The sequence below is a fragment of the Antechinus flavipes genome, chromosome 4 (assembly GCF_016432865.1).
Source record: "Antechinus flavipes isolate AdamAnt ecotype Samford, QLD, Australia chromosome 4, AdamAnt_v2, whole genome shotgun sequence".
Lineage (NCBI taxonomy): Eukaryota > Metazoa > Chordata > Mammalia > Dasyuromorphia > Dasyuridae > Antechinus > Antechinus flavipes.
The window spans coordinates 364,440,527-364,454,670 of NC_067401.1; the positions used below are offsets into that span (position 1 = coordinate 364,440,527).

Genomic DNA, 14,144 nt, shown 5'->3' on the forward strand with positions numbered 1-14,144 from the left:
CGGGAGGCCCGCGGAGCTGCTGGGGGAAGGAGGGGGGAGGGTCTGAAGCCAATCCCCTAGCCTCGGGACCGACGCGCATCACCTCAAAGCCTGGGGGCCCGGTTTGCCCCTCCGTGTTGACAAACAGCTGCTGCGTTGCCGGGAGCTCTCGGTTCCCGCAGGCCCGGCCTGTTGCTAACATCAGCCTGCTGTTTATGGAGCCCTTTCCCCATGGTCCCGGCCTCCGGCGGCCCCTGCTCCTCCGCCACGCGCCCGGTCCCCGGGGTCCCTGCCGGTCCTATTCTCTTGACGAACTTAAGAGACCCTGCTTCTCCCGCCTACTTTCCTGACCGGCAGCCTCAGGGTGGCTAGGTGCGGATGGGTTAATAAAAAGCCGCTGGCAATTGGCCCCGCCCCCTATGGAAGAAGCCCGGAGACTCCGCATTTTTTATTGGTACAGCCTACGGAGGGGTTTCTGACCTCGCCAATCGGAACCCGAGAAAGTCTCGCGTGCTGGGACGAGCCTCCGGAGAGTAAGTGGATAGCTAGCCGGAAAAGACTGCCCAGGTCGGGTGGGAATGGGAGGCCGGGACGGTGACTGAGGCCTCTCGGCCATGGGAGGAGTTCGGGGCCCGCCTTGCTGGGGCTTGACTCTCGGCTCTGTCCTCTCTGGATCCTGCTGGGTCAGATAGGGCGAGGCGCGGCCCTTATCTGCTCTGCAGTGCAGCGACTTGGGGGCGGGGCTGCCGGAAACCCGCGATCCCCCACTTCCCCACCTCCCCTTGCCCTCGCTCATTTTGTCTCCCAGATTCTTTCGGTGAGTGTTGAGTTGAGTTCTTCTCCCGGGGGTCCAGAGGCTGCCCCGGCCCGGCGGGGGTGCAGAGGGGGTGGGGGAAAGCGGTGAAGGATCGGACGTTTCCTGCAGGCCGGAGAGTCCCAAATGCTGCCCGCTGCCCACGTGCCGGGCTGCTTCGGGGCCTGGGAGCCGCGAAGTCCTCTCAGCAGCGGTCGCCTGTCCTCTCCATTCTCGCAGGCTCCAAAATGCCCCGGACCGTGGCCGTGCTGGGTGGCGGCATTAGCGGCTTGGCCGCCTGCTACTACCTGAGCCGGGCCCCTCAGCCTCCTAAGGTTAGTGCCCAACCCCGGTGCGTTTAATCCAAACTCCCACCCTGTTCTTTGGGACAGCTCAAGCTTGTGGCCCCCCGGCCCCCACCAGTGAATCCCAACTTTGATCTCAGTGAGTCTTGCATTCCGAGGCGGGCTACCCGTGAGTGGGGTCCGTGCCTCGTGGCTTCCCTCGCCCCTCTCCTCCAGGTGATCCTGATCGAAGCCAGCCAACGCCTCGGAGGCTGGATTCGGTCTGTTAGAGGGGAAGATGGAGCTATATTTGAACTTGGACCCCGAGGAATTCGTCCCGCCGGAGAGTTAGGAGCCAGGACCTTGCTCATGGTGAGGGGCAGTCAGAGGCTGCCTGGAACTCCGGGAGAGGGAGAATGGTTTTCCTGGGGGATGAAGCCAAGAGGCCCCCTTTAAGACGGCCCGATCCCACTCAGTCCTCCCGGCTCAGCCTCTTCCTTTAATTTTTTTTTTTCCCTGATGGTGGGGGGTTTGTTTAAGGGCAGGTCTCTGAGCTTGGTTTGGATTCTGCAATTTTGCCAGTTCCGGGGAACCATCCTGCTGCTCAAAATCGATTCCTGTATGTGGGGGGAACCTTGCACCCCCTGCCTACTGGCCTCAGGTAGATTTTACTTTACCTTAAATACCTTAATCCTAGCTTTTCTATTGGGAAACTTTTTTTTGTCCTTTTTGCCTTCCTTTTCCCTCTCCCCCTATTTTTCATTTCAAGAATTCTTCTTTAGCCTTAAATCCTTTGATTTCTCTTATATTAGTTATCCTGATATGACAAACCCCTATGATGTAGAAATAATACTCTGGGTTGGAGGAGCCTTTCCAGCTGATCCTTCCTCATCGTGAACTTTTTCCTCTCTTGGAAAACAGGGGACTGTTCCTTCCAGCGCCCCCTTTCACCAAGCCCCTGTTGTGGGCTGGGCTTCGGGAGCTGACTACTCCTACGGGTATGGAACCTGATGAGACAGTGCACAGTTTTGCAGAGAGGCGCCTGGGACTTGAGGTGATTCCACTATAGAACTCTCTTAAATTCTCCTTTCTGCAATAAAACCTGATCCCAGGACACCCATGCTCAGTCTAATTCTCAATTCCCCAACCATATCCTTTGGGAATGTTTACCCTCTTCCCACCCTACCTCATTTTTACTGCATACATTTCTCATGGGGAATCAAAACCTAAAACGGAAGGTGAGCCTTTTTTCTCAGTCCTTCTCCTGTTTGGGGAAAAAAGCTGTCATTAAGGGAAAGCTAGGATGCAAAACCCTGGAAGAACCAAAGGCCTGAAGCCTTTTCCGTTCCTTTCTTTTTTCTGAAGGTGGCTTCTATTGCCATGGACAGTCTATGTCGAGGAGTATTTGCAGGAGACAGTAGAGTTCTCAGTATCCGCTCCTGTTTCCCCAGTCTCTTTAAGGCTGAACGGACTCATCGATCTGTTTTGCTGGGGTTGCTACGGGGTTCAGGTGAAGAGATGCAACTGGAGGGGATGGTTAGTATATATGAAAGCCAGCAGCTAAAGGGGGCAGCTAAGAAAAACTGATATATTCCCTAATTCCTCCAGGGAAGAGCCCCCTACTAGATTCACCTCTGATTAATCAGGCCAGAGCTGAGCGTTGGAGCCAGTGGTCTCTTCGGGGAGGGCTGGAGACACTGCCCCAGGCCTTGGGCACCCATCTGAGTCATCAAGGAGTCGACATTCTAAAGGGTCAGGCAGTTTGTGGACTCAACTTCCAGTCAGGTCGATGGCAGGTATAAATAATTCTGGAGATAACCTACCCCTCAAGGCTGTGTGGCTGGTGATTTCTCACGAGGGTCTACCTTTTTTTAAGGAGCTCAATAGTAGGACAAAGAATACTGTTTGTCCCTACTAACTTTTTTCTCTGCTCTCTGATCCCTAAACTGTAAATAGCTGCTGACTGCCTAACATTCTCTAGAATAAAAGGGGTGCTTGTGAGAACATCAGGAATTCCAGTTTCCACCAGGACTTTCAGTAAGGGGCATCCATCTTTTTTGCAATGTGCAGGGATGACTGAACATTAGAACATGACATTTTGTGAGGAAAGATGTTAAGGAAGGGCACTGCTATTGCTGTAGAATACAGGCCTTTTTCAGCACACATCTCCTCTCCTCCCCCTACCCCCCTTCCAGTTTTGAGTTATACCTCTGATTTGCTTCCATTTGTTTCCCCATCTCCGTCTCTCAGGTGTCTCTGGGAGAAAGCAGCCTGGAGGCTGATCACATCATTAGTGCTGTCCCTGCTGCAGGTAGTAGGGTGAGAGGGTGGTCCCCCTTGGGTGGGGGTGGAGCAGCTTTTTCCATACTTTCTCTGGGGGTGGATTGAGGATTATTGAGGAGTAAGCCTTTTACTATCATTTCTCCAATCTTTGCAGGGACTAGGAGTGCTTCGCTAGAAGGTGCCAAATGACCATGTGTCTCTTTTCCTCCAGTGCTAAGTGAGCTGCTTCCCTCTGAGGCAGCCCCTCTGGCTCAGAGCCTGGCCCCTATTTATGCTGTATCTGTGGCTGTGGTGAATTTGCAATATCAGGGGGTTCATCTGCCTGTCCAGGTAAAAGGAAACGGGGGACTTTGGAATAAAAAAAACATGGGCATGTCTGAGGCCCTACAACACTGACACACTTGTCTCTTCCCCAGGGGTTTGGACACCTAGTGCCATCTTCTGAAGACCCTGGTGTCCTGGGAGTTGTATATGATTCTGTTGCCTTCCCTGAACAGGACGGGAGTCCTGGCAGCCTTAGAGTAACGGTGAGAAAGTGTCCTTACTGGGGTTTATTAAAGACTACCTGAGGGGGCTGTTGGAAGGCTGTTGGAAGGTGCAATGGATAAAGCACCAGCCCTGGAATCAGGACTGGATTCAAATCTGAACACTTGTTACTTCCTGTGTGACCCTGAGTACATCACTTAATCCCAACTGCTTTGCCAAAAAAAAAAAAACCAAAAAAACAAACAGGAAGTAGAAGACCTGAACTAATCACCAACCCTTTTACTTACAATTGGTAATTCAGTTCTGACTTGACTTCTATAAAGAATGATTTTTTTAAAAAACAAAAAAATCCCAAGAAATCATAAGCCAGATGACTTATTTAAGATTCAAGATCTGGGGTGCAAGGAGGGGGGGGAAAGCTACTCATGTTATTTTTGATGCCTAGGTGATGTTGGGGGGAGCTTGGCTGCAAGCCCTGGAGAGTGGAGGACAGAAGCTATCTCAGGAACTATTCCAGCAACAAGCCCAGAAAGCAGTTGCCACACAGTTGGGGCTAAAAAAGCCTCCAACTCAAAGTCTGGTCAGCCTACACAAGGTAATTTAAGTTGGGGCAGAGGGACAAACAGGAGAAGGCTAGGAAATCACTCCTGACCTCTTGATCTTCTATCCTCAGAGCTGTATTCCTCAATATACTTTGGGCCACTGGCAGAGACTAGGTGAGTTGAAGGGCAGGGGGAAACCCAGTGATAAAGAAGGGTCAGAAAGTAAAAATTAAAATGTTTGCCTATATTTTGTTTTTTTCCAGAGGCAGCTGCCCAATTTCTGGCCAAACATCAGCTGCCTCTGACTCTAGCTGGAGCATCTTATGAAGGTGTTTCTGTCAATGACTGCATTGAGAGTGGGCGGCGGGCAGCAGCTCAAGTCTTGAATGCTAATCCTGACCTTTGACCCAGAGCCTTTTTTTCTTATCCCTGCAGGCCAGGGGCTGCCATCAAGAATAATAAAATTGCTCTAATTGGAAAGTAGTGGCTTGTTTTTTCAATAAGCTTCTTGTCCCTGCCAAAGAGAGGCCAGACTTTGAAGACAGTTCCAAAACTCACGTAAATGAGTCAGAGAAGATAGGAGCAAAAAAGAGACACAACAGAGTCCTTTATTAGAAAATATATAAAAATCCCAGGGTTCCCAGACAGATCTGGTAGGGAGAGAGAAATCCCAGAAGAGAATCCCGAAGGGGAGGGGGGTTACACCCTTCCCAACTGACACATTCCCCCAGGGGCCATAAATAAAATAAATATTCACAGGGGCCCAGGGAGGAGGGTCATACCTGAGCCCTCTTTTGGGGATGGGGGTGTGGAGGGAGTAGGAGAACCCTAGGGTCCAAACCTACTCCTACCCTAGTGGCAGGGTACTCCCACAGAGGTGGAGAGTCAGCATTATGTGTAATACCGTCCGTGAATCACAGTCAGGTGCCCTATCTAGGGAGATTCAGAAAGAGGGCCCTCCAGGGCCGCAGGAGCCCAGCTCCAGCACAGCAGAGGTAACCCCCTTAGGCAGCAGTGAAAGGGGACCAGGAGAGGACAGTTCCCTCTAAACTCAAATGAGAAGAGGGGTTGTCAGTGGGAACCAGTGTGGTTGGCAGCAGGCGGAGGACCGGGCCGTGCTGGGGGCCGGCGTTGTAGCATTTCTTGGCGAAAGGCCTGAGACGAGCCAGGTGGGTATCTGGGCCCCGAGGGTGGCCGGGGGCCCCGGGGATCAACCCCAATGTCTGCTGTGATATTGGTATAAAGCGGGCCCAGCTCTCGAGCCAGCAGTCTGTAGGTGAGCGAGTTCATCCCGTCCTGTGTCCATGAACGCTGCGTCCGGATCAAGAGGTCAAACCTGAGGGTCACAAGTGAAGAGCTGAGGCAGGAGAAGTACCACCTGGGCATATGCCAGCTTCTCTAGCCCTCCAGGCCTACCTGTGGGGGTTCTCTTCATTGCCCTTGTCCCCGCGGTGCTTCACCATCTTATAGTGTCCCACCGACATTGGTGGCCGGGAGATCTTCATTCCAGCAAGGCGAACCCTGAGAGAGAAGGGAGCTTAGGAAGGTGCAGGGCCAACCACCTACATTGGGCAAGCCTTGATTCAGTCCATGCACTGACCCCACTTGTGGTTTTCTTGCCATTTGAAGAAACTGAGGCAAGCAGGGTGATGTGGCCTGCCCAGGGTCCCACAACTGGCGTCTGAAGCCAGGTGTGAACTCAGGAAGGAGTCTTGCTGACCCCAGGCCCAGCATTCTGTCCTGCCTCAGCTGTTCTGTGGGCTGGGAATGGGGAAAAGAAACATCTGGGAAGCGACAAGCAGGCTGAGGAGAAGGGATGCTTGTAACAATGAGCCACAACTACAGAACATTCCTTTTAAAAAAGATTAACTTATGATTGTGACCAGAAAACTGGAGAGGAGCATCACGCACTCAGAATGATTAAGAAGTCAAAAGGAGAGACAATGAAGCCCTTCATCACCAAGTTATTATTGCTTAACCTTGTGCCCTCATTTCTCAAAGTTCCCAGAAAACAGAAGCTGCCCTTGATGCCTGAAAAAAGGACAGCTGGGAATCCTATGTTAGAAAAGAGGCAAGAGCCCAAGAATTAAGGTACCAGTGACAGGGCCTAAATTCTAGCACAGACTTAAGTTATGCAGCCTATCCTGACAGAAGACCCAGATAAGGGGACTCCTTAGAAATTCAAGGGAGCAGGAAGGGTGACTGGTTAATAAAACAGAAATAGAGTTCTGCTCCCATCTTTGTAAATTGTCTGAGAGGCAGCAGAGAGGAGAAATGAATCCAGGGCAGGGAGCACATAATCCACTAATACTCTAAGAAAGGAAAAGATGACAGACAGCAAAGGCGAAGAGTCAGCATTGGAGGCAATGAAGCCTCTGTAAATATAAAAACTGTGAAAATATTTAAATAATAAACCTCTTTAGAATGTCGATAAAAACAGGACAGACAGACCAGATCCTACCCAGCTCTCCACAAAGAGGGACTTCGGATGTAATCTTAGCAAAAGGCCAGGGAGACTACCCTAAATGACCTTGAGGGTCCCCTTCCAGCTCTAGAAGAATGTGGTTCTATCTCAGGCCCAAAGCCAACCAGCCCTGGGAGAAGAAAAGGTGCTAAAGTAGCAGTGGGGAAAAGCCCAGACAGAGTCATGGAAAAAAGTGGGGAAGGGCGAGTAGAAAGAAAGCCAATACAAAGACTCCAAGTAGATCAAAAACAAGCCAGAGAGGTGGGGAAGGGGTGGGTATCTAAAAGAAGTAGATATGAGATGGGGGGAGAGGGAAATGTCCATCTAACCTGGTGGCAATATCGTCATCTTCTCCGCCCCAACCCCAATACTCATTGGGGAAGCCATTCATCTTCAGGTACTGATCTGGAGTAAGAGCTGAGACCCCCCCAAAGTACTGGGGATACGGGAGGCTAGAAAGAAACAGACTTGTTCAGAAAGTTCAAAGGGAAAACATTCCCTTGTCCAAACAAATCTTTTTCTTCCTCCCCCACCCCGCCTTGGCCCCTATGCCAAACCACATCTCTGCTGCTTCTAGACACCCCCCCCCCCCCCACCCCCTTCCAAATCCTCAGTCAGCATTAAAACACAAACCTATATCCAAATTTGTTCATGGCAACAGCAACATGCCTGGGCCCTCCAGGGTCACAGACATAAAGATTGTGATCATTTTCAGGTAGCAAATCCACATCATGCAGAAAGAGGCAGTCCCACTCTTCATCACGAAGGGCCTCCCGAACCCCCACATTCAGCAACTTTGCCCTGTTAAATGTTCCATTTCCAGCCTAAGAAATATGGAAAGATCATCATTAGGAATGGCTTTGGATGGAGTGAAAATAGAACAAAGTAGGGTTAATGAAAGGATATAATTACCCAGAGAAGGGCAATAAGTGAAATGGATCATAGTGGACATTGAGAAGTACTGTTTTATTTTCCCTCTGAGAGTTTTATCTGATTAAATGTCATTGCCCTAATATGAAATATAAAGTAGAGTTAGGAGTACTGCGTACACAATTGACTACAATTTGACAAAAGAAAAGAAGTACTGACATACCCCACAACATTGCTACTGTTCAATAATTTTTCAGTTGGGTCTGATTTTATGACCCCAATTGGGATTTTCCTGACAATGATAATGAAATGGTTTGCCATTTTCTTCAGCTCATTTTATAGATAAAGAAATTGAGGCAAAAAGAGTTAAGTGATTTGCCCCGGGTTCACACAGCTAAGAAATGTTGGAGGCCAGATTTGAACTCAAGAAGATGAGTTTTTCTTGACTTCAGGCCTGGCATTCTACCCACTGAGCCACCTAGCTGTCTTTAGCTGCCAATGTGTAGGGAACTCACTACCAATGCAAAGAAATAACTATTTGATAGTTCAGAGTATCAGAAAATTTCTTGGGAGTCCCAAGGAGTTTAAGGGATGTTCATAGAGTCACCCAGTTACTGATGAATCAGAAGTATAATTCAAAGCGTGCTCTCCATCCACTACATGACACTGCCTCTCAAATAAACACAGAAGCAAAAGTAAATGAAAACAGAAATAAAAGCTGTGACGTCCTATTTAATGCCATTTATATCAAGTATGATGGAACATCTGCAAGGGTACCTGGTGGATGACATAGATGCCATAGGCAAGCTGCTGACGCTGCAGAAAAGGATGAAGGTGGTAGAGTAACAGCCGGAGATGGGGCTCTCTAGCCCGATGGGGCACAATGATGGCGGTTCGAGAGCGAGGCTCACAGTCACCCGGATGGTAACGGCCTCCTAGCTCTACTCGAGGATTCCTCTCCAAAATCTGTGCCATTGATGGTATGGGGCTAAAGGACACTGACACAGGACCCACTGTTCAGAAGGAAATAGTAAGGTTAGGAACGCCAACACCTCATCTTGTTTTGGGTCTGAAATTCCAGAAAGATTCTAGAATCCCTGGCACCTGGAGAATCTTAAAAACAGGACAGACATTCATCAAGCTGAGTTTGGCTCTAAAACCCAGAAGTTCCTTCTAACTAGAGTTCCTCACTTACAGGCTTCTCTTCTCTGACCGAAAGTACAGCTGCTTGTGAGAGCAAGTATGGGAGATGGGTACATTACTGAACAAACACTGAAATCTACAGACTCAGAATTACCTGTGAGGGTTAAACTTTCAAGGGCTGGGGATGAGAAGTGAGAAAGAAAAAGGAAACAGATCATAATGAGATTAACCTGGACGAAATTTCTTATTTCTCTTTCTATATCATCTTCAGATTTCCTATTAGACGTCATCATGTCCCCAGATCCATTTATTCATGCTATTCAAACATGCTTCCTCCCCATCCTCCGATGCCCTCTGTCCTATTATTCACCTTCTTCCCTCTCAGCTCACCTAGGAAGGGAGAGCGCTCAGGGCAGTAGGGCAAAGCTTCTGGAGCCATTGGAGCCCCTGGGACAGCAGGGGCCCCAGGCAAGCGGCTGAGGTTGGTATAGACATCATGGGGTCGTGAATAATCAAAGGTAGGGCCTGGGTCTCGACCAAATAGGGCACCAAGGCTACGGAAACCACCAAGGGACAGGTACATCATGACAGCCAGCTGGGAGCCCACAAGCAAGGCCAGTGTGCAAGGCCGATCTAGAATCCGACGAAACATCCTGGAGTGAAACTAGAAATGGGCAAAAAAAGATGAGTGAAACAAAGAATCCTGGAAGAGATCAAGAGAGGCAAGGCAGAAGAAGCTGAGAGAAACCAGGTGGGTCAAGAGACAAGAAGCAGAGAACAGGCTCAGGACAGTCAACAGGGCAGAAAGCAAGAGGACATAGTAGACAAAAAGAGGTAGGCAGAATAACAGAAAGGAAGCTAAGGTGAGTAGGGAAAACCCAGGGAAGGACAAAACCGGACTTTCAACCATCCCACATAGACCTACTATTTCCTGTTCAAGTTGAACCTTCCCACTCTAGCCCTGGGAACATTTTCCATTCCCTCTTTTTAACTCTAAGAATCTTTAACTCTAGGAATTCTCCCCTGGGCCATCCCTACTAGGAACGTCAGTCAATACCCTTAGAGAGGAAAGGACTCACCTGGACTCAGGCTATGACTTGAAGGGAAGTAGGGGGTCCGGGGGGCTCTGAAGGGGTGGGTCTGTGAGACATCATCTAAAGTTGGGAATGTTGGAAAGAGGAGAAAGGAAAGTTCTGTCCATCTGTAGAGAGACAGTTTGGTGTCCTGAAATGAACAATGGACTTGGAGTCAGAACTGACTTCAAATCCAAGCAAAGAGCCTGAGCAAGTCAGGAGGCTTAAGAGTAGGAATAAAAATACTGACCCTATTTCGGAGGGTTGTGCAGAAATTTAAAATATATAAATGTGAACTATTATTAAGATCCCGAAATTCTTCTGGGGAAAAGAAAGTTCACAGATCTTTTGCTTCTTTTTGGATTAAAGAAATAAGATTCCCTGTAAGGGGGGGAGGGGTAAAGAGACTGTTTTGGGGGCCAGTTCGGGTAGTTAGGTAAAACCTGTTTTCCAGGAAGTATATGTAGTGAAAGGTAGATGGAGAGGAGAGGGGTCACGGTTTAGTCGATGGAGAATTCCGGGAGGGAGGGGAAAGGGGGGCAGGGTTGTAATGTCTCCTTGCCCTAGAATCCAAGGGTCGGCATTTAAGCCGGCACCCAGAGAAGAGCTCCCAAAGACCTCTCCTCTCCTATCTCCAATAGGACAGACAAGTTTTGGAAGTGAAGACCTGGGGTACCCGCTGGATGAATTTATATCCTTAGGGAAAGTACCCAGCTGGAATGGAAGGCGGGGGCAGAGGACACGGCCAAACCAGAGCCGAGGAAGGGAAGGGCTGGGACTCCCGGGCCCAAAGGAGCCGAACAGCATCAGCTTCCCCTCCTCCTCCTGTCCCTCTCCCTCCCCAGCTTGGCAGGTGCCACCAGGGAGCCGGGGAGTGATCGGCAGCCCTGGGAGTCCGCTATGTCGGAGCAGTGGGGGACGACTCTTACCCCGACCCACATGGAGGTCTGAGATGGAGAGACATCTCGGGGAAAAGGGGGCCGGGGGAGGGGGAAGTAAGGTAACCCAGCGCTCCAGCATCCGGGAGAAAGCGCCAGCTCACCTGGAGGGGGCGGACCCAGCTAGCTGTGGCGTCGGGGGAGGACCGCGAGCCTCCCCGCATCCAGCTCCCCGCCCGCCCACCCCTGCGCGCGCTCCGCTTCCCCTCAATGACCCCTGCGGGCCCCCGTCGGTCGGCAACAGCTGAAGACGCCCCCGTCTCTTTCCATTCCATCCCCCAACCCCAAGCTCCTCACCGCCCCGCCCCTCCGACTCTATGGGTTTCCTCGCCCTCCACTCCCCACCTCGAAATCGGGCCCAGGTCCCCTTCCTCGGCGCCTTCAATCCCTGATACCTGGCCTTCTTTCATATCCCCCTTCACCGCCGCCCAGAGAGCCAGGAAAGAGCCGCCACCGCCATCTTGGAAAAGGGCTGGGGGTGGGGGGCGGAGCTCGCCTTCCGGGGACCTGAGGCAGAGTGGGGCGGAGCCTAGAAGAGGGGCTTGGCCGGCGAGAGCAGGGCCTCGAGAGGGGCGGGGCCTGAGGAGAGGGGCGGAGTCTAGGGAGGGGCTCAGCGGGGAAGGGGGAAGCAGGGCCTCAGGAGAGGCGGAGCCGAGACTAGGCCTGAGTTTTGCTAGTTTAAACCACGTGAATGGGTCCCTCCCTTAGAAGTTCCTTGATAGGGGAATCCAAAAATAAGAATTGTATTGGAGGTCATCTTTCCTTGTGAAAACTCTAAAAGCTCCTCTCAGGAGGGGCCGATTCTCTGTCTGTAAACCTACTGGCAGAATTGTAGATTCAGAAAACTAAGTTTGAAAGAAGTTGACAACCATTTTTTTTCAAATAATGTATTTTATTTTTTTTATTTTTTAAATATTTTATTTTATTTTATAGTAACTTTATATTGACAGAACCCATGCCAGGGTAATTTTTTTACAACATTATCCCTTTCTGTTCCGATTTTTCCCCTCCCTCCCTCCACCCCCTCCCCTAGATGGCAAGCAGTCCTTTATATGTTGGATATGTTGCAGTATATCCTAGATACAATACATATTTGCAGAACCGAACAGTTCTCCTGTTGCACAGGGAGAATTGGATTCAGAAGGTAAAAATAACTCGGGAAGAAAATCAAAAATGCAAATAGTTCACGTTCGTTTCCCAGTGTTCCTTCTTTGGGTGTAGCTGTTTCTGTCCATCATTTATCCATTGAAACTGAGTTAGGTCTCTTTGTCATAAAAATCCACGTCCATCAGAATACATCCTCATACAATATCGTTGTCGAAGTGTATAATGATCTCCTGGTTCTACTCATCTCACTTAGCATCAGTCCATGTAGGTCTCTCCAAGCCTCTCTGTATTCATCCTGCTGGTCGTTCCTTACAGAGCAATAATATTCCATAACGTTCATATACCACAATTTACCCAGCCATTCTCCAATTGATGGGCATCCTTTCATTTTCCAGCTTCTAGCCACTACAAACAGGGCTGCCACAAACATTTTGGCACATACAGGTCCCTTTCCCTTCTTTAGTATCTCTTTGGGGTATAAGCCCAGTAGAAACACTGCTGGATCAAAGGGTATGCACAGTTTGATAACTTTTTGGGCATAATTCCAGATTGCTCTCCAGAATGGTTGGATTTGTTCACAATTCCACCAACAATGTATCAGTGTCCCTGTTTTCCCACATCTCCTCCAACATTCATCATTATTTTTTCCTATTATCTTAGCCAATCTGACAGGTGTGTAGTGGTATCTCAGAGCTGTATTAATTTGCATTTCTCTGATCAATAGTGATTTGGATCACTCATATGAGTGATAATAGTTTCAATCAAATAATGTATTTTAAAAATTATTATTACACCTTTTTATGTACAAGATATATGCATGGATAATTTTTCAAGCATTGACAATTGCCAGACCTTTTGATTTTTCCCCTCCTTCCCCCCACCTCCTCCCCGAGATGGCAGATAGACCAATACATGTTAAATATGTTAACGTATACATTAAATACAATATAAGTACACATGTCCAAACCGTTAATTTGCTGTACAAAAAGAATCGGACTCTGAAATAGTGTACAATTAGCCTGTGAAGGAAATAAAAAATGCAGATGGACAAAAACATAGGGATTTGGAATTCTACGTAATGGTTCATAGTCATCTCCCAGAATTCTTTCGCTGGGTGTAGCTGGTTCAGTTCGTTACTGCTCTATTGGAACTGATTTGGTTCATCTCATTGTTGAAGAGGGCCACATCCATCAGAATTGATCCTCATATAGTATCATTGTTGAGGTATATAATGATCTCCTGGTCCTGCTAATTTCACTTAGCATCAGTTCATGTAAGTCTCTCCAGTCCTCTCTGTATTCATCCTGCTGGTCATTTCTTACAGAACAATAATATTCCACAACATTCATATACCACAATTTATTCAGCCATTCTCCAATTGATGGACATCCACTCAGTTTCCAGAATAAGCATTTCTTTAGCAACGGTTACATGCCAAAGGTAAGGCAATTTTTTTTTTTTTTGAGGGTATCCTGGACAAGGCAGATTTGAAATGCAGTCCAGATTTTGGGTTTTGAAACAGCTAACAGGGAAAAAAAATCATTGCAGTAGATTTCTCTGACAAACCTATCATTTCCAAGATATAGAGTTTGTTAAAATTAAAATAATGCCAATTTATAAATGGCCAAAGGACATGAAGAAGCAGTTTTTGATTTTGAGATTTTTATGCTCTAAACATGGTCAGTTTTTGGGTAGGTGCCATATGCCACTTACAAAAAAGGTATATTTCTTTCTATTTCCATTCAGCTTACTTCAGAGGTCTGTTATATCTAGCTTTTCTAAAATTCTATTCACTTCCTTACCTAATTGTTTATTTTGTGATTAGATTTATGTAGTTCTAGGAGAAGGTTGAAATCCCCTATTATATTTTTATTTTTTTCTCCTATAATTTATTTATCTTCTTTAGAAACTTGGATGCTATACCACTTCATGCATATGATGAGGTTCTAGTGGCAGTCAGAGAATTGTGGGAATCCCCTTTTGGTTGGCGCAGATCCTTCGTGAAAGAATTCACACCCCCGAAGAGTTTTAAGTGGCAAAAATAGAAGTTTATTTGTAATGTTCTTTTCTCTAAAGTATATATAAAGAGAACGATTGCTCTCTGGGAGCAGGTTTCTTAGGGGGCTTCTGGGAGCAGCCTTAGTTTCAGCTCAAAGTAACAATCATCTCAAATGCAGCCAGG

The 14,144-nt window shown here is 48.3% G+C and overlaps 2 protein-coding genes across 8 annotated transcripts; one reads left to right on the top strand and one right to left on the bottom strand.

The window, feature by feature from the left end:
- The first annotated feature begins 6 nt into the window (after window positions 1-6).
- PPOX (protoporphyrinogen oxidase) lies at window positions 7-4,847 on the top strand. 3 transcript variants are annotated; one of them, XM_051998231.1, is made up of 13 exons: window positions 7-796; window positions 905-1,107; window positions 1,294-1,428; window positions 1,602-1,717; window positions 1,978-2,110; window positions 2,422-2,566; window positions 2,665-2,852; window positions 3,307-3,367; window positions 3,551-3,669; window positions 3,756-3,866; window positions 4,271-4,420; window positions 4,499-4,541; window positions 4,631-4,847. In XM_051998231.1, exons 2-13 carry the CDS (start codon window positions 1,021-1,023, stop codon window positions 4,771-4,773), a joined length of 1,431 nt encoding a protein of 476 aa, XP_051854191.1. In that variant the 5' UTR covers window positions 7-796; window positions 905-1,020; the 3' UTR covers window positions 4,774-4,847. The 3 variants fall into 3 exon arrangements, with proteins under 3 accessions (XP_051854191.1, XP_051854190.1, XP_051854192.1); XM_051998230.1 differs by having other exon boundaries at window positions 1,013-1,107; XM_051998232.1 differs by lacking the exons at window positions 7-796; window positions 905-1,107 and having other exon boundaries at window positions 1,338-1,428; window positions 1,639-1,717.
- A 97-nt stretch (window positions 4,848-4,944) lies between these two features.
- Window positions 4,945-11,363, bottom strand: B4GALT3 (beta-1,4-galactosyltransferase 3). 5 transcript variants are annotated; one of them, XM_051998235.1, is made up of 8 exons: window positions 11,251-11,363; window positions 9,924-10,068; window positions 9,235-9,508; window positions 8,479-8,714; window positions 7,465-7,655; window positions 7,161-7,283; window positions 5,784-5,888; window positions 4,945-5,703 (listed from the first exon to the last, which is right to left on the bottom strand). In XM_051998235.1, exons 3-8 carry the CDS (start codon window positions 9,494-9,496, stop codon window positions 5,439-5,441), a joined length of 1,182 nt encoding a protein of 393 aa, XP_051854195.1. In that variant the 5' UTR covers window positions 9,497-9,508; window positions 9,924-10,068; window positions 11,251-11,363; the 3' UTR covers window positions 4,945-5,438. The 5 variants fall into 5 exon arrangements, with proteins under 5 accessions (XP_051854195.1, XP_051854199.1, XP_051854198.1 ...); XM_051998239.1 differs by having other exon boundaries at window positions 9,924-9,998; window positions 11,251-11,342; XM_051998238.1 differs by having other exon boundaries at window positions 9,924-10,045; window positions 11,251-11,340.
- Between the last annotated feature and the right edge of the window lie 2,781 nt (window positions 11,364-14,144).